General features: G+C 39.0%; 1 protein-coding gene across 1 annotated transcript in view; it reads left to right on the plus strand.

Moving 5' to 3' along the window:
* Slc35b4 (solute carrier family 35 member B4) overlaps window positions 1-15,425 on the plus strand; it is a 27,115-nt gene extending 11,690 nt beyond the window's left edge. The window contains exons 4-10 of the mRNA XM_004626538.2: window positions 733-782; window positions 5,121-5,202; window positions 5,435-5,495; window positions 7,100-7,209; window positions 8,513-8,588; window positions 9,235-9,310; window positions 10,075-15,425. Coding sequence (XP_004626595.1) covers window positions 733-782; window positions 5,121-5,202; window positions 5,435-5,495; window positions 7,100-7,209; window positions 8,513-8,588; window positions 9,235-9,310; window positions 10,075-10,321 — 702 coding nt within the window. The 3' untranslated portion in view covers window positions 10,322-15,425. The remainder of the gene's footprint in view (window positions 1-732; window positions 783-5,120; window positions 5,203-5,434; window positions 5,496-7,099; window positions 7,210-8,512; window positions 8,589-9,234; window positions 9,311-10,074) is intronic.
* Window positions 15,426-19,073: the final 3,648 nt, after the last annotated feature.

Below are 19,073 nucleotides of genomic sequence, written 5' to 3' on the forward strand. Positions count from 1 at the left end.
TAAAAAAAAAAAAAAAGAAGTTCTTAAAGAAGAGAATTTCTTAAGAAGTACCAGCTTTTTTTCCCTAAGTATGACGGTGGATCCAAGTGTAGTTTGTATATAAAGAACAATTCCCAGAAGGGCAGGGATACCATCAAGGGATAAATAGGCCTGCAGAAAAATGATAACTGATGATTGGAATACCATTTCCATGTGGCCTGACACTTTTGTGAGATTGAATGTGCTACTCCTGAAAAGACTTTCAGAGCAAATTATAATTATTAAGGTGATCTTCAAGACATTGAACATGGAGAACTCTTTTAATAAACACTTGTTGATTGATTGCCACTAGCCCAGAGGAGAGAGGGATGCTTGAATGACTTCTTTCACTTAGATGAAAGTGGACTAAAGCTTGTTCAAAGTCTTAGAAATTAGACGGATAGAAAGGGTGATAAAAACAAGTCTCTGGTTTTACTTATGCCTGTCAGACATAACCTCAACTGAGACCAGTTACTGAGGACTAGTCATTTATTCTTATTCTTATTGGCATCTCTAAAAGGTCTTGTGATTTCATATGATAAATATTTATGGTCTAGACTTTTTGCCATCGTGAGAATAACTGAACCTTATCAATTGTTCATCCTGTCCTCCTCCATTCCATGTTTTTCCTGGTATGTGGGTTCACATTCACCTTGAATTATGTTAATTCTTTTACTTGAGCTAAAACTCTGTCACTGTTTTCTCCCTTTCCAGGGCTCTCTGATTGCCAACATGATTCTAGGAATCATCATTTTGAAGAAAAGGTAAACAGCGTCCTGTATAGTTTGTGCATACAAAGGGTACCGTGCACACAGACCCGTGCCCTGAATTCCTTTTCTCACACTGGTGCTAAGTTTGCTCCTGGCCATGTACTTTCTGTCTTAGTTCTTTCTCTGAAAGTGCAGTTGGCCAGGGCAGAGGTTGTGGCTTTGGAGCAGCATCTTCTCTGTAGAACTCATTTGCTGTTGTCCTCACTGAGTATTGGCACCATGCTAATCTTTGGTGCCAACTGATACAGAGCTTCACTGAGTGGTATGGTCACCGCTAGCTGCTTGGCGCTATTTAAATTGTTTAAAAATGAAATAAATTCAGTGGGTTGCTTCTCAGTCTCCTTATCACATTATAACTGTTCAGTAGGCACCTGTGGTCAGTGAGGACCATACTGAGGAGCCCCGATAGGGTACACGTCCAGCAGGAACAGAAGGAGTTTCTGGCGACAGTTCTGTCCAAGATGCTGCTTATCAGTGCAGCATACGAACTAGGAAATAACCATACTTATTAGAAAGGAAATTCTTGATCAAAGCCCACGTAGCCAAGAAGGTAGAATTGAAAAGGCTCAGCTCTGTTCTTTGTGACTGCTGCCAATGGCTTTCTTGGGTAGGAGTGGGAAGTTTCTTACTTCTGTGATGCCTTTTCAAAGTTTTTGTCTCCTGTCTTCATTCTGAGTCTCCCTGTTACTGTAAGGAAAAGGGACATGGGGGAACGAGAGCACATAAATCTGGGAAATTTCTCTGAAGGTTCACTCACTACTAAGACTAGAATTGCAAGGGCTGGGGAGATAGCTCAGCAGCTTAAGCACCTGCCTGGCAAATGCAAGGTCCTGAATTCAATCCCAAGTACAACAACAAAAGACCAGAGTTGGATTTGGCTGTGCAAATTTCTTAATGTGTTCAGTCCCAGCCTTAATATTAAAACTCTATGACAGTTTGCAAAATAACTGTCAATTCAGAGCATGGGAACCTATAGTTTTTAAGTAGTAAAAGCCGTGTCATAAAAAAGACAGTTGTCCTGCCTGACTGGGCTCTTGTATGGACCCTTTATCTCTTGAGATAGCCACCCTTAGAATTGATTTCTTTCTAAGGGAGGGTAGGGGGATGGGGGAAAAAGAATTAAATTATATCATACATATAAAATTCTGTATAATGAATGTGATCACTATTAATACATAAAGTGTACCATAAATATAATTTTGAAGAATTGATTTCTTTTTTTCTGGATTCATTTTATTTATACACATGCATGTAATGGTCAGATTTGATGTGTCCAAGGTGGTCAGTGTGCTTCTAGGTAGCACAAACTTCACAGGAAGGCAGAAGTGTGTTCTCTTACAGCCTTTGCTTTCAGTCGTAAGAGGGATACAAAAGAACGTATCACGCAAAACGTTGTATTTTCCCATTACCACCTCAAGATGTCAGGGGCTCCTCTCAACATGTTTCTCTTAAAAATTCCTTTTGAATCTGTCATCTTGGTTCTGTGTCAGTCTTTTGACTCCCTTTTCTGTGTGTCATTCATACGGCAGGAACTTCTGTAAGTAATAACACAGAGAATTGGCAGTCTATCTCTTGTTACCTATCTTGAGTAGCAGACCCTCATGTTCGTAGTATACTCCCCACATCCAGGACTTGAAAGTCAAATCTGAGTTTTCCTTCACTATGCCCTTCATTATTTTTTTGATCTGAGTGGTAAAATTTTTCATCGTGATCTTTCCAGATTGAAGAGATGTGATATTTTTTGTCTACATTAGTCGTACCCACTGTCTCACTCTTCCCATCTTCTCTTGGCCTCTCGGTCCTCCTGGCCCTCTCTCTGCCTTGTCTACTTTGTATGAGTTATCATAACCATATGATACAGTATACTTGAATAGAAAATAGAAACATGAATTTTATATATTTGATTTCTTTTAATCCTTTCTCTGCTTGATCAAAAATCTAAGGATGCTAATGACGCTATTTCAGTTCATGTGAAATGCCACTTTTTTCCATGGTTAAAATATTGAATATTTCTTCCTTTTTCCTACTATGCAAACATTTAAAAACATTTAAGATAGGGAATTTTTTTATTAGTATATGTTTGCAGTTTGCATTAATCTTTGAGGAGTGGTGCATGCACATAGCACAGCTTGTTTCTTTTTTTAATCCCCTTGCCCTTTCCACTCGCTTCCCTCCCCCTCTTCTAAATCTCCTTTGCCCATTTTCATTTTTGTTATTTCTATTCTTAGCTCATGATTATAACATACCATGCTTATTTTCATTGTGAGTGGTTAGTACCTGTACATGGCATTTCATAAGCCTTCTTCCTTCCTCTTTTGCTTCCCTCCCCAACTCCTTTTGTCTCCTGGATTCTTTGCCAATTGCATGAGAGCGATCCTCTTGTTTCCTTCTCTCCATCCTTTATTTTGCTCTCTGTACTTTGTCTTATTCAAATGAAAGATTCCTGGAGAGATAGCTCAGCAGTCTAAGCACCTGCCTGGCAAGTGCAAAGACCCAGGTTTGACCCCTGGTACTGCATGCTGTGCCAGCTGCTGAAACGAGGCATGGTGGTGCACATCTGTAATCCCAGTGCTGGGGAGGCTGAGACAAGAGGATCAAGGGGTCAAAGCTGCATAGCAAGACCCTGTACCAAATAAATAAATAAATAAAAGGTTAAAAAAACTGAAAAACTATGAGAGTTTCCTTTATGATATTTAAGCTTGTGTGTGATTTATTTCACTGAACATTGTATTTTCTAGGTGCATCCATTTTCTTACAAGTGTCCCGAATTTATCCTGATAGTCTCGTAGTATTCCTTTCATGTATCCATTTATCTGTTGATGAACTTAGAGGCTGCCTCATGCTATTATGAATTGTACTGCTGTAAGTGTTGTTGTACATGTAAGACGATGTCTTTAGCCCATTGGGGAAGGAGGAGGAATAACTGGGTCGCATATACAATTTTCAATTTTGGTTCTTTGGGAAATCTCCATACTGATTTCCATAATGGTTATACTCGTTTACATTCCCAACAACAATGGAGAAGGGTTCCTTGTTCACCTCACCCATGACTTTTGATGATTGCCATTCCTACTGGTGTAAAAATGAAATCTCAGTATTATTTTAATTGGCATTTCTCCAATGGCCAGTGATGTTGAACATTTTTTCATGTGTTTGTTGGCCATTTATATTTCTTCTTCTGAGAAATGTCTTTTCATTTCACTTGCCTGTTTTTTAGTTGGATCTTTCCTTCAGGGTGATATAATTTTTTATGGAGTCTAAATATTAGTCTTTTGTCTAAGAAATAGCAGGCAATATTTTTTTCCCATTTTGTATATTGTCTCTTTACTAATTGATTTCTTCATCATTCAGAAGCTTTCTAATTTGACATAATCCCATTTGTTGATTCTTGGTTTTATTTCTTGTACAGTTGGGGTTCTGTTCAGTAAGTCCTTTCCTATACCTGTGACTTCAACTGTTTTGCCTACTTTATCTTCCAGTAGTCTAAATGCTTTGGTTTTAATGTTCAGATCTTTGATCTGTTTTGTTTTAGTATATAGGTCCAGCTTCCGTCTTCTGTAGATAGCTGGTTTTCACAGCACCATTTGTCAAGTAGGCTATCTTTCTTCCAATGTAAGTTTTTGGCTTTTTTGTCAAAGATCAAAAAGAATGTGTCTGGGAACCTTACTGTATCCATATTCTGGTACAGAGCTCTGCATGTCTTTTTGTGCCAGTATCATGCCATTTTTATCACTTGTGCTTTGTAGTGCAACTTCAAGTCAGGTATTGTGATATCTCCTGCTTTGTTCTGGTTGCCCACAAGTACCTTTGCTGTTCTGGATCTCTTCTAGTTCTACATGAATTTTAGGATTGTTTTCTCTAGTTCTGTGAAGAATGCTGCCAGAGAGATGTTTTTTAAAAATGTATTTTCTCCAAAGAATGAGCAATTCAATAATTTCCTTATAGTTTCTTATACCTTCTTATACCCTTCTGTTTCTTGTACCTCACAGACTTTCCTTCTTGAGTATCTTATGACTCAGGGCTGAGTCCTTTGAGGCAAAAAAAGAAAAAGCTGCAGATATCAGTTACTGAGTCAGGCCCACATTTGGATTCTTGAGAGTACAGTGCAGCAGTGTTGTTTTGGTCTGAATCTCTTTTTGTTTTCTGATAAAACAAACTAACCCCGAGGAAAGATGTTTAGAAAGTAATCAAGGTCCCGCTTCCTTCACATACATGCGTCTGTGAATTCCAGAAAGTTAGTACCTTAATCACATTTTAGTGACTTATATCTGGCTATAAATATCATTTGGAAATGTATATTTGTTAAGGTGTTTTTTGTTCTTTTTTTTGCAGATACAATATATTCAAATACGCCTCCATTGCCCTGGTGTCTGTGGGCATATTTATTTGCACTTTCATGTCAGCAAAGCAGGTGGTAAGCATCAGTTCGCAGATCCTCTATAGTCACTAATCACCATTAAGGCTTAGTGACCAGACACTGTTTAATAATAAAGTAGATTGAAATGCTTATGTAATACTGTAGAAAATGGTCCTATCTCTGAAGGGAAAGAGTGGAGAGGAATGAGTGACATAAATATTTCCTTTGTATCTCAGCACATTTCATGTTGTTCTGGTCTGTGTACCAAATATATTTTCCTATTTTCTAGACTTCCCAGTCCAGCGTGAGTGAGAATGATGGATTCCAGGCATTTGCGTGGTGGTTACTAGGCAAGTACAGTAATTACAATAAAGCTAATTGCCTCTGCAGTTGTGTTTGCTTGGTTTTCTCCTAAGGGAGACGTTTCTTGGCAAGAAACTTCAGCTAAACAAATTATGCCATGGAAGAAAGGGGTATCTAGGGTCATATATCTCTGACCTTAGCATTCAAGAAATGGGAAAAGAACACATCCACAGCTCAGGATGTGGATGCCATGTTTTTCTTGGTTGCTGTTGACATAGAAGTGTGTCTCCTTGCATGGGGTATCATCCATGTCTTCATTACCTTTACTAAATGGAGTACTCCGCAAAGGAAGGGCACATGGGAGCCATTGGCTGTTCAAATTTCCAAGGGACCCATTTCTAAATCTTAGATTTAGTTTCTTTGCAGGTTAGCTGTCCCATATGGCAGTGTTCCCAAATCTAACTGATCATTAGAGTCTCCGGGGAGTTTTTTAAAATACAGCTACCTCTGTATGGAATTAATTAGGTAACTTCTGGAGAGGCTTGTTCTCACCCTGTATGATTTCGAGGGGAGAGTTTCCTGGTGCTTCCAGTAGTAACAACAGATTGACACTGACCAAGGGGAAGAGAAATAGTGATGAAAGAACTATGTCCTCCTCACTTGTTAGTTTTTAACTTTACCTTTGTAAGTTGCTGTTTTTAAGATTATTAGAAAAAATACTTTATGAGCTATTAGAAAAATACTTTAACCTAAAGAGAAAATTTTGCAAAGATTATGGACATATAATTCATGGGAAAAAATTAATGTCTAATAATTCTACATTTCTTCCTCACTAGTCTCTTTGTCAGAAAAATTCAAATTAAAACTAAAATATAATTCTTTATTTTTGGCCTATCATACTGGCAAAATGATAAATGATTATTTTCTTTTTTTTTTTTTTGGCGGAACCAGGGATTGAATTCAGGCCCTTGCGCTTGCCAGGGAAGCGCTTATTCCACTGAGCCATCTCCCCGGCCCCAATAAATGATTATTTTCATTTCTGCTGAGGATGCAGTAAGACAACCATTTTTATATAAACTATTGGAGGTATACATTGACACAGCCTTTCTAGAAGAATATTGTTTATTGAGTTTTTAAAGTGTCCACAACCGAGGACCCAATTATTCCATTTATGAGATTATATCATAAGGAATTAATTCACATTTTGTTTAAAGATTTGTGTACAAGGATGTGTATTGATTTTAATTTTGAAATAATCTAACCATTGTGATTATAAGACATTTAGGGTATGTCACAACCACATGGTAGAAATAATATACAGTCATTAAGTCATACTTTTGAAAAAAATATAATAAAGGACTAGAAGGAAAAATGAAAAACATAAGAAAGGCAAAATATAAAATATATATAAAACGTATAATTGTATATAAAATATAAAAATATACATATTTATGTAGAAAACTATAAAGCGCTGAATGGTGGTATTGTGATTTTTTAATGTATTTTTTTAAAACTTCATATGTCACAGTTAATTATATTTATAAATTATATAATTGTACTCATGTTTATAGAAGTATAAATAATGTTCTTTAGGAAAATATCTAGAAATTAATAAGTGCTGGTACCTTGTGACTTGATGTTTGTTTTGTAGGCATTGGGGCACTGACTTTCGCACTTCTGATGTCAGCAAGGATGGGTATATTCCAAGAGACTTTATACAAACAATTTGGGAAGCACTCCAAGGAGGCTTTATTCTATAATGTAAGGAGCTCTTAAATCTGGGGAAGTTGACAATTCCTGCATTGTAATGTGTTTTTTCAAGTGCATTTCTATTGTAGTTGAAGGATCAGTTTGTTATCAGTAAACAGTGTAGAGACAAGACTGTCTGACTTGATAGGGTGCTGATGTGTGCTTGGAGCCAGCTGATGACGGATGATCATCACCAAGCAATATGCATAAAACACGTTAACCAGGAGCAACCCCAAAGGATGGAGAGCTCTAACTCACAGCTTTCTTGTAGATGAAATCAGGAAACCTATAAAGGAGAAATGAGTCCCCGAAGCAGCAGGCCAAGGAAACGTGTACAAGCAGATGTCGGATAGTTTGGGGAGGTTGTGGTCCCCAGATGGGCTTTATTCATCTGAGAGAATGTAATTAATTATATGTGCTTTGTTTGCAACTTTTGATCTTGTACCATCTTCTTTAACTTTTCCTCTTTCTCCTCTCTCTCTCTCTGCTATATACCAGAACCTTGCTCCTTAAGGTCAGGGTGAGACAGTTGCCTCAACACGCAGTTACCCGGGGATTCCATTACTGTTCACTTCTTGTACTACAGAAATAAGCAGTTTGAGAGATTTAATTGGAGCTATAGTATGTGACTGTGAATTTTTTCTACATTTTATTTGGTTTCACTCTTTTATTTACAACATACTGGGCTCATAGTGACTGCTCAGTACTAACTGTGCCCCATTGTTGCTGTTGTGGTATAGTGATGCATGGTTTTTGTCATGCGTCTCAGTCTTACACAGTGTGTCTTTTTCCTTTTCAGCTTCTTCTTATTCTTGTCTTAATTTCTTTTCCTTTGGCCTTCTACTGTCATCTCTCTCATACTAGCTTTCTAAATTTTCTTAAAACCTGCCTCTGCCTTCTTTGTAATTTTAAAATCTATTATGTCTGTTTAATCTTTCTCAAAAATAATAAAATATAGCGAATCTTTTTGGGCAGAATGATTGTGTGTTTAAGTTTCCTGTTGCCCTTTCTTGAGGAAAGGATGCTTTACTTTGCTTTGTCTGTGACACCCTGCGTTGCTTTGTGTGTGATGGCCATCAGACTATAAAGACAAGAAGCACACATTAGTTGGTAGCAAGCAGTTGATAGCATGCAATATTATGTTATGTATTCGGGACCGTGAGACACATTTAATTTAGTAACTCTAACTTCCTTTATATTATTTGTTAAAACAATTTATATAACTTAGTCATTGTAAAGCTACTGTACTAGTTCTACAATGTTTTACATTTAATTCCAATGAAATGTGAACCTTTGTAACTGTTTCTTCCCACAGCATGCCCTTCCACTTCCTGGCTTTATCTTCTTGGCCTCTGATATTTATGACCATGCAGTTCTCTTCAATAAGTCCGGTGAGTTTAGGGTTATGTGGTAGGAATACCCGCTGGTTTCCAAGACAGACTTTCAGTTTTACTTTTGACTTGGTCAGTTGCTTTTTTTTTTTCCCCTGCACATTCTTATCTAAATGATCTGTCCCTCCCTAGCCATCTACCTTCCAAGAATAGACATTGTGTTATTAATCAGTAGTTGCAGCCTCAAATGCTTGCACAGGCACATTATCATTATTTGCAAATCAAGTAAAAGAACATTCTTAAATTTTCTCTTTTGCTTTGGCATTTATGTGTTTGCATTTGAACATGCAATGTTAAAAGTTTTGAGAATGACAGCCAGTAGCAGCTGCACACGCAGTAGGGTCTAGAGCCCTGTTTAGTCGGGTAGCCGTCTGGCTCTTCTTGGTTCCCTTCATCCTTTCCTGCTGTGGAAGGGGGGGCTGCTCACATATCCAGGCTGCTGGGCCCCGGGCAAGCTTGGGCAATGTGATGACAGCTCTTACTTCCTTGCTCCTGGTTAGATAGGCAGTAAGATCTGCTATCAAAATGAGACACTGGGGCTTGGAATTGGCTGAACTAGTGTGGAAAAGGCCCTGGGTTTCATCCTCAGCCCTGTAGTGATAGTGGTGGTGATGGTGGTGATGGTGATGATAATATGTCTTTGCAGAACTGTATCAGCTTCCAGTCGTCGGGGTGACCTTGCCCATCATGTGGTTCTACCTGCTCATGAATGTTATCACGCAGTATCCTTTGGATCCCTTTACCATATTTATGTCTTCTTTGTTATTTTAACACAGGAATGTTTATTCTTTTCTTCCAACAGTATGAGGAAATGAGTCTGGTTTTATTGCCTTGATTTTTTTTCTGTAGCAAATGGGAAGCAGAGACCCATTGAGGGAGCTTCTTTTCAGGAAGACTGGTGGTACAGTGGGTCAGTAAGCCAGTGGGCAGCAGGGAGGAGATGCTCCCTGTGGAAATGGAGGAGCCCGCTGATTCAGTACAAACAGTATATGTTACCAGTGATCTGTGAGTTTTGTATTCAAGTATATTTCCAATTCTCACAAATTGCCACAAAGTTCTGAAAGAAATCACAAATTAATGGAGACTTAAATGGCCTGAAGTGTATTGTGTATCTCTTACAAAGTGATACAAAATGTTGTTAACTTCATTCCTTTGTAGTTGTTTTATGGATTTGCCATAAAATTCTTTCATGTAGGGTGGGACAAGAGAAAATGAAGGTGGATGGGATCTTACTATCACTACATTGGAAGTGACCTCTGTTGTTATAAAAAGAATCCAAAATAAGGATATGGAATGTTTTTAGGTAGTTTCAAATTGTGACCTATAAATGGGATGGCAGGACAGTTCTGTAGAATGTTCTAGTGAGCCACAGCAGACCCTCATATTTTTGTAGAATGTGAAAACATAAGCCATGAACCACCAGAAGGTTCCCTCACTGACCTCCCAAATACACCTTACAGAAGCTGCCTTAACTCTACTCCTCTAGGTATGTGTGCATCCGGGGTGTGTTCATCCTCACGACAGAATGTGCCTCCCTCACCGTCACACTTGTTGTGACTCTACGCAAGTTTGTGAGCCTCATCTTTTCCATCTTGTATTTCCAGAACCCTTTCACTCTGTGGCACTGGTTGGGTACCCTGTTTGTCTTCATTGGGACGTTAATGTACACAGAGGTGTGGAACAACATAGGAACCACAAGAAGTCAACCGCAGAAGGATGACAAGAAGAACTGAACTGAACTCAGTGTTTTATGAACGTGGTGTCTAGCAAAGGTCTGGCCATTTCACTTTGGGTAATGCCACGTTACCCCCAGTATTAAACTAAACCTATCCCAGAGAATCCTCAGGAGTGGACACCTTCAGTTTCCATAGCTATCTGGGCTGCGTTTATAAACTCCAAGTAGATATCTTCAGCCCTAAAAATAGAAAAAAAGAATACTTCCATTGAGGAGTCTATTGATTTACTATTATTGTTTTGTTTGCCAGAATATTCAGAATTATACTTGTTGAATTCCAGTGTCTAGAGCTACTAGTTTTCTAGCTGTGGTCCCAGACAAGATTGTGCCTTTGTTGCTGTTCTCATGTTTCTCTGCCATAGCGGTTGTTTCCATCCTGTGGCCATGTCCCTTCCCCATCCTGTCATCCCTCCTCGCCTCAGCGGCACTTTGCAATCTGTCACATGCTCCAGGCCCCATCATCCCCTGAAGAGCAGAGCAGTGAATGAACTGAGACCCCAGGAATGTCAGGGGAACTTCTTCCAGCATTTTGGAAGAGAAGTAGGTGTCCACATGAGCTGAGCCCTGGAGTAGAGTAGACTGGCTGACTCTTCTTTCTCATATTTTATTCCACCCCCCCCACGAAGATCAGAGGCTTGGAATAATTCTGTAGCATCTCATGGCATGATGCCAGCATGAGAGAAAGGGTCTGTATGGATTGGGCAGAAGGAGAGAGATTTTTTCCTCAGTCCTGCATATAAAGCCCATTAGCTTATCACTAAGATGGGGACAGAAGCCTGGCCCAGAACAGTTGGGCCTGCTCAGTCCCCTGAGAATCACAGCCTTTCCTGGCCCTGCCAGGTGGGAGTATAAGCCTATGAAAGCCTTCAGAGCCAGGAAAATTCGCTCTCCCTGGTCATTAGGACAGGCATCACCAGCCAGGTAAATAGACTAAGCTGTATTATAGGTGTGGGTGTGGTATCTAAATCAGGTCAGATCACAAATACAGCTCAAAGCTACTCTCTTTTTTTTCTATAAAGTATCTCTAATGTTCATGTTGACTATTTGGGAAAGATTTGTATGTGCTTTATTATATCTAGAAACATGCTCCTCTTTGGATCATTTCTTGGATCTGCTTTTCTTCTGAAGGGATTGTGGTGACAAGGAATGACATCAGTAATGTACATGGTGTGTGTGGTTCTTGTGCACCTGAAGAGCATGGAAATTGGTGTCTTTTATTTGCTCTGTCTGTATTTAGTCCCAGTCCCTCACTAAAGTCAGCGACCACTTCTCTTTTTTCTGTAGGCAAAGGCCTTTCACTTAACATTTGGTACAAACTGCACTCTGAAATTGAGATGTGGCTCTCTGGGTCACCCAGGCTTGCTCCTGGCTGTCTGCTTCACCAGCAAGATAGTCTCTGATAAGTCCGAGCAGGGGCAGTGAGGAGAAATATCCTTAACCAGTGGACTGCTTGGGGAAGACATTCAAGCTGTCGCACTTCTTTCGTTACTTAAAATACGGCTGCTATTTCTGCCACTAAATCCCTGGGTCAGGCTTGCAAGCTGATTTGTTACTGTAGATACTGATATCTTCCAGGTAATGGTCTGTTCTCAAACATCGAATTGGATGTGAACCCATTCATGGACTCAAAAACTACTTGCTTTGAAAGATGTGGAGTTCTTTGGATTGATGGAGCTATAAATATCAAATGTTAACTATCCTCTTAAAAAAGAAAACAACAAAAGCTACTTTTTCTTGCTACTTAATAGAAGATTCTGTCCCTTGGGGCTATTTGATTGCTGCAGATCTAGAGTTTCTGGTAGCCCTCAGTGGGACATAGCCTTACCTAACATAGCCCCATTTTATGTTGATGGGAAATACTACCATTTATAGTTACTTGAGATGGGCTAACATACAGTCAGGATTTAACTAGGCCCATCAGATTTTGGATTCTTGTGTTAAACTAGGTTTCTCTCAGAGTGAGTACCTCCCCCAGTCTTGTCAAAAAAGAATATTGTACATGTGGGGGGATAATAGATTAGAGCACCCACATAACAAAGTGAATACCCACAGGTGCTGAATACTGGAAATACTGTGAGTTGTTTTTATCTCTGGTTGTTAAACGTAAGTATGTTTAATGGACACCATTGAATACTTTTTCAACTACTCTTTTAAAAAATTTATTCCCCTTGGTTACCTGATTCTTTACAATTCAGGTTAAATGTTTTTCCAATCTTTATTTTTAAAATGGGCAAATAAACCATTTTATAAAGGATCCAACTCATACCTGAATAGAGGAGAAATATTCATTGCCTTTTCTTTCTCTGGGTCAACATCATGGATATTGTGTTCAGAGATGTAAAGCATATAGTTAGTTTATAAAGAGATTAGTATTTAAGACATCTGTGGTTATTCCCGGGAACAAAGATAGCAAATGATACCAGCAGCACTTATTTGTGTGTACCTGTGTGTCTACTTACCAGCTTGGCTAGTACAGTACATAAAGTAGGAAAAAATGGTCCATGCTTAAATTATTAAACTTACTTAATATCTAGATAGTCTTTATGAATATTGTATTGTCACATTGTAATGCTTTTTTCATTTTTATCAGTAATTTATTTTTTAATTAATTCAGTGCTTTAAAAAAATTCAGAGTTAAAGGTAGAACCCAGGGCCTTGCAGATAACATATATTTTTTTTCGCCCAAGTAAAACCACCATTAATATACTTGGTAAGTTTATATCAAATTCTATTTAGGCACAATCCAAATAGTGGTTTTGTTTTCTTTTTTTCCTTCTTCCTGCTCAGATATGGAAAATGAAATGCTGTAGTACTTGGATTTGGTCAGTAGTAGAAGCAGGTAAAAACTGAGTTGATTTATGCCGTCTTCTGTTCAGGCAACAATACATGATAGTTTTCAAGGGCTCTTAATAGATAGACATTTCCTGAGTAAATCACACCCCACCCTGCTTCTTCACTGTCAGTCTCTTCACTACAGCCTCCGCTCGCGTGTGGAGTTTTTCACCCGGCAATACCTGTCATCGCCTATCTCTGTGTGTCTATTCCTTGGGCCTCTGGGTGGTCTTGTGGATTTTTACGAGTTATTTATATTTGTGCAGCATGTATTTTGTTATACACTTTTATAAGCATTGATACTTCACAGAGTGCATGAATATATGTATAGATGCGTGAGAACATGAAGGGTTAGTATGCAACTGTTGCTGTTTTGTTACAGTTCAGAGCAGAGGTGAGGCTCTGCCACCAGTCCCTTCTAATTTGGAAAACATTTTTCTTATGTGGCGCTTTTTACTTCACTCAGCACTGCCAGATAAACCAATAGAGAGGGGAAGTACGAAACATTAGGAGTAATTCTGAGCCATTGACTGAGTGCTGGCTGCTGGATGTGTTCATCAGGGGACCAGTTGTTACTGACCTGTACAAATAGACAAACTCATGGAGAAAAACAACATCGTAGAGATATGAAGCCAAGATCCAGCATTTGTTGTGTATTGTATTTTGCCTTTTTTTTTTTTCTTAGAATAAATAAAAATCATGAGTAGTTCTGCCCTTATTGTATAACCAAACCAGTTTGGTTAGGGTTGCTTTCTTCTGAAAAAAAGTGACTGAATTTTATCAGTAGCAGTTCTTGCATACATCAAAAGAACTGTTGATATAGCTAAAAGCCATTCACTGGTATGTAGTGGGTATAACATTGGAGAAAAGTTGTAAACCGTATTTGTAAATAAAGAATTAGTCCTCAGTCTTGGAATATATTCAGTGTGCCCAAAGACTGGCCTCGGTTTGGTAGTATGTTCTCACTTTGCAGCAGTTTCCGCACTGCAGATGTTCCAGAGATGGAAGAACCAGGGATCAAATCTGGTTGGTTTCTGTCCCACCACCCCCTGGCATAGCGTCTGACCTGTGTTACATGAATAAATGAATGCTTGCCATGAACAAATGAATGCTCCCTCAAGTTTCTGATAAACCTTTTAATGATTCCTAATACTGTGCCCACTCTTCATCAGCTGGTTAGCAGGAAAGCTAGTAAGGGTGAACATGCCAGAAGATCCTCAAAAGAGAAGGGGTGGAGGAATGTTGGGAGATTGGAATATTATGTAATGCACTACCACACTTTTGGCACTTTTGTCTGTCTGATGGTAGGAGGGAAGAACATTATATAATTAGCACCTTACCTGTCTTAGCACCTTCTTACTCAAGAAGATAATAAAGAGATGCCAATCCGAGCATTAAAGATTCCTAAGAGTTTTTGAAGTGGCTGCCTAAGGTAAGCAGCACCACCCTCCCATGCCCACTGCCTGGTGGTGGTAACGTGTATTGGCTGCTGCCTGGAGAGCATTGTGTATTTGTCAGTATCAACCTTGGGTGCCTACCCTTAGCTTTACCTGCTTAAATTTCTGCTTGCTGTCCGTCTTCCCAAAAGGTGAGTTGCAGGGAAACCAGAGATAGGAAAGAAAAGAACACTCATGCTCCCTTAGAAATAAGGCCCATACTTAAGAAAAAAGTCGTGATCCCTTTGGCACATTGAATTATGTCTTTTGAGATGTGAAGAAGACTTCTGTTAACAAAAGAAGGTTGTGGTGATTCACCCCAAAAAACATCTAAAAAGCTAAAAACAATTTTTTTTTGTGTCACTTACAATTGCAAAGTCATCTTTATGCTGTTTGCTTTCCTTCCAAAAAGTGGCCTCATCTTTCAAAAAAGATATGCAGTTTCCTAAAAAAATTATGGGTAATGGATGGAGGGGGAAGTGAGGCTTTTATGTGTTCAGCCTCTGAATTCTTCATTGAGTATTACGTTTTAGGAACAAAGACCAGGGGAGGAATGGCCTAGCAGCCAAGTGTGCAAAACAGCCAAAAGACATTAGAGAGTGTTCAAACTTGAGCTGTATAAATATCCAGCATCAGCTTCCAGCCTTAAGAGTTATTTGAACAGAGAGTTAAGAAAATGGAGATTTTGTGAATGAAATGTTTTGCCAAACTAAATGAGTCTTTTCACCATCATTTCTTAGAGCCATTTTTTATCTTCTGAAACAACTCAGCAGACATCTGGTTTTCATCTTGGATTGTACCATCATTGTTTCTTAATAAAAGTGATAAATTTTCTGCTGGTGTCCCTGTCACCATTACCTTTCAAGTGCCTGTGTGTAGTTTCAAATGCTCTCCATTTTTTACCATGTATAGTGGTGGAACATTTTACTATAAACTATTGTTAGCAGCCCGTCTTCCTAATGCCTCACAGCTGGATCAATAAAAGGTTACTTGTTAGGCTTCAGCCTAGTTCTGCTCTGGAAATTTAAAGCAGATCAGCCTACTTTTGGAAGTTCTAGAGGTTCATGTAAGTTTCTGCAAAATCTCTAAACCTGTTTGCCTTAATAGAAAGACATTGACTTTCATAATGCTGTAGTGACTAGCTCTTTCTATTTTAGTATGCTACTTTTACATAAACCTTGGGGGGGGCCTGGCCCTAGCTCAGGCCTTTAAGTGGCTGCTTCCACAAAGCTGTCAGCCTCAGGTTGCTGCAGTTCGAACCTCACAACTCTCCCGCTGGCCAAAAGTGCCCTGAAGGCATTTGAGGAACCAAAAAAAAAAAAACCCTTATTACATAAACCTTAACACAAAATCATTCTGAAAGCACCTCACCACACTGCATCTGTTTTAATTGTGTCATGCAGTAGCCCCATGTACAGAATGCAAAGAGAAAAAACAAAGACTTTTGCTCTAGATACAACTATTAAAATTCATTTTTTAAAATCTTCTAGTGCATTTTTATTAGAAAGATGATGCTATATGTCCTTAAACAGCTCAAGAATAGTCTTAGCTTTTGAAGTTTTGTTTTTGACATAGGGTCTTGTACATAGTTCAAACTCAACCTTGAACTCATTTTGTAGCCCAGGCTGACTTTGAACTCTCAGTGATCCTCTTGCCTCAGCCTCCCAAGTGCTGGGATTATATGCTGCCACACCCAGTTTCCCCTCCACTCTTAAATCATAGACATGTTGAACTCTAAACTTAGGAACCCTGTGATTCTGGTCAGCTGCAAAACACTTGCAGATAGTGCCATGGTATCACCACCCAAGAAGTCCCTCATTCATGAGCGGTATAAGCTTGTAGGTGGATGTCAGCAAAGATTTAGTTTCTTTGTCACATCTTAAATTCAGCTTTCTAGCAAAATGAAAAATGAGTGCAGGTCAACGAATTGTGTGCTCAGGTCAAACATTCCTTTTAAAAAGAAAACACATCTGGCTATGCAAGTATTAATAAAGCTTTTCCATGTTCTTCATCTGCAAACTAATAAAATTATCTCATCATTAGAATTAAGATATTTTGATGCTCAGTTGTTTCTTAACACTTCAAGGAACTAGCATATGGTTCTATTATTACATATGACTCCTTGATGCACAAGTGTGTTCTAAAGCTAAGCGTAGGATTGTAATTACTGAAATTTATTATTTCCAATAATAGCTTTGGATGGCACTGCCTAAATACCCTGTCTTCATGAAGGTTGTATATCTGTATCAATCTCCTCGAATCTTTAACATTGTTAAAATAATGCTTTTTAGCAATTGAATGGAATGACATGGTAATAATAAACATTTCCCATGTGTGAAGCATTTAACTTATGACTTAACCCTCATGACAAAAGAGAATTATCCTGGATTTACAGATAAGAAAAGTGAGCCAGAGAGGAGCTACTTAACTTGCTTCAGTTCATATGTGTTGGAGCCAGGATGTGAGCCCCTGATACCGATTCTAGATGCCATAATTCTTAATGGCACTGTGCAGCCTCTAAAATTGGAGTAAGAAGATCAAACCGCCTTCCTGCTTTTTTTTTGGGGGGGGGGCTCCTTGTTTGGGTTTGATCTCTGCATGCTAAATGTTATCAGCAAATCTGGGACTTGTCTTTTTACCATGTTGATACACATCTGAACCCATATCCTATTTCATACCTAAAAGATTATGAAGTATTCTGTAGGAAAAGCAAGAAAGCAAAACCTAGAACATTGCAATAGTCTGTTCAAATCAGAGCTGAGCTAGTGATTGTTCACACGTGCAGAGCCAAACATGGGGCACAGGAGGCAAGCTAGTTAAACAAAGGGGTATCATGTGACATCAACCTGCTAAGTGCATAAACGTGCTGTGGTGGTTGAGCAGTTCCTTTCCTTCCATCTGGAGAGAGGGCTCCACCTGACCTCAGCTTTTTTGGGTGGGCAGGGGGGCAACCGGGGTATTGAACTTAGGCCCTTGCGCTTGCCAGGGAAGCATTTATTCCACTGAGTCATCTCCCCACACCCCTGACCTCAGCTTTTTGTATATTCTCTTTATTTCTCCATTCTTGCTGCTACATGCTCCCCACCCCCTAAATTTGGGGAGCTGTACTGGATGCAGCACCTAGTTTCTCTGAGTTCTGAGCCAATAAACAATTATATTATCCACCTGGATAAATGCCATCTCTGAATTATACTTTGATAATAAATCTTTGAGTGTTATACAAGGATATTTTACAATAGTTTCAATTTTGGTAATTCAGTGTCTTTGGCACAAAAAGGTTTTAGTGGATTATCCATTATCCACTAGATTGCTTAAAATCCCTCATTCAAACAAGATTCAGTGCTATATATTGTTCAAATTTTAGTTTGTGAAAACATTTATCTCTGCAGATATGTTTGCACATGTAGTCTTAATCAGAAAGTGAAAACCATCATCCCTTTTCAACAGATTTATTAGGCTTATGTTTGATGGCTATATATCTGTGTCAGTCTCCTAGAATCTTTAACATTGTTAAAATAATGCTTTTAGCAATTGAGTGGAATGACATAGTAATAATAAACATGCATTTCCCAAGTGTGAAGCATTTAACTTATGATTTAACCCTCATGACAAATTATTAACATAAGAGAATTATCCTTGATTTGCAGATGTATGTCCAGCATTCATCACTTAACCTAACGGTTTCTTTCTTTCATACAGGTGCTAGGCAGATTGGGGCTGGTTCAGCTACTCATGGAAGTTGTCAGAGTAAGCAAGTGAAAGCTGCTGTAAGATAACACATCTGCAGAAAGCCACGTGTGCACATGCTAGCACCAGGGGAGCAGCCATGGCTTCTGCTCCATTTCTCCCTCACAAGTACTTATCATTAAGAGGAATCTGTCCCAGAGCCATGCTGGCAAAGATTATGGGAAAAGGAGAATCCTAACCCTCTGGTTAGGGGAGAGATAAGATGAGGAAAAACAAGACTGAATTCCCAAGAAGTTCACCCCTCCAGTTGGACTATTTAACTTCCAGACAAAAATCAGTCTTGACTCTGCCTACTACGATGCTATGACATGTGTTCCTTGAATGTTTATGTGCTAGAGTTTTGGTCCCCAGTATGGTAATGTTGATATGGTGGAACCTTTAAAAGGTTGGGCCTAGTGGAAACAGGTCAAGTGTGTGCCACTCCCAGGAAGGATGACATTCTCATGAGACTGGGGAGTTACCTGAAGAAGGGTTTGCTATAAGAAGAGTGGGCCTGGCCCTTGCATCTCTGGCCTCCTGTGTCACTGTGTGATCCTTGCTGCTATGCATTTACCATGCAGTTCTTCATCATTTTGTTCCCCAGACAGGGAGCTCTTGCCAGAACACTGATACCATGCTTATGAACCTCCAAAACCGATCCATTTAAACTTCTTCTTCTTCTTCTTCTTCTTCTTCTTCTTCTTCTTCTTCTTCTTCTTCTTCTTCTTCTTCTTCTTCTTCTTCTTCTTCTTCTTC

This window comes from Octodon degus, unplaced genomic scaffold (genome assembly GCF_000260255.1).
Source record: "Octodon degus isolate 3935 unplaced genomic scaffold, OctDeg1.0 scaffold00015, whole genome shotgun sequence".
NCBI classification, from domain to species: Eukaryota; Metazoa; Chordata; class Mammalia; order Rodentia; family Octodontidae; genus Octodon; species Octodon degus.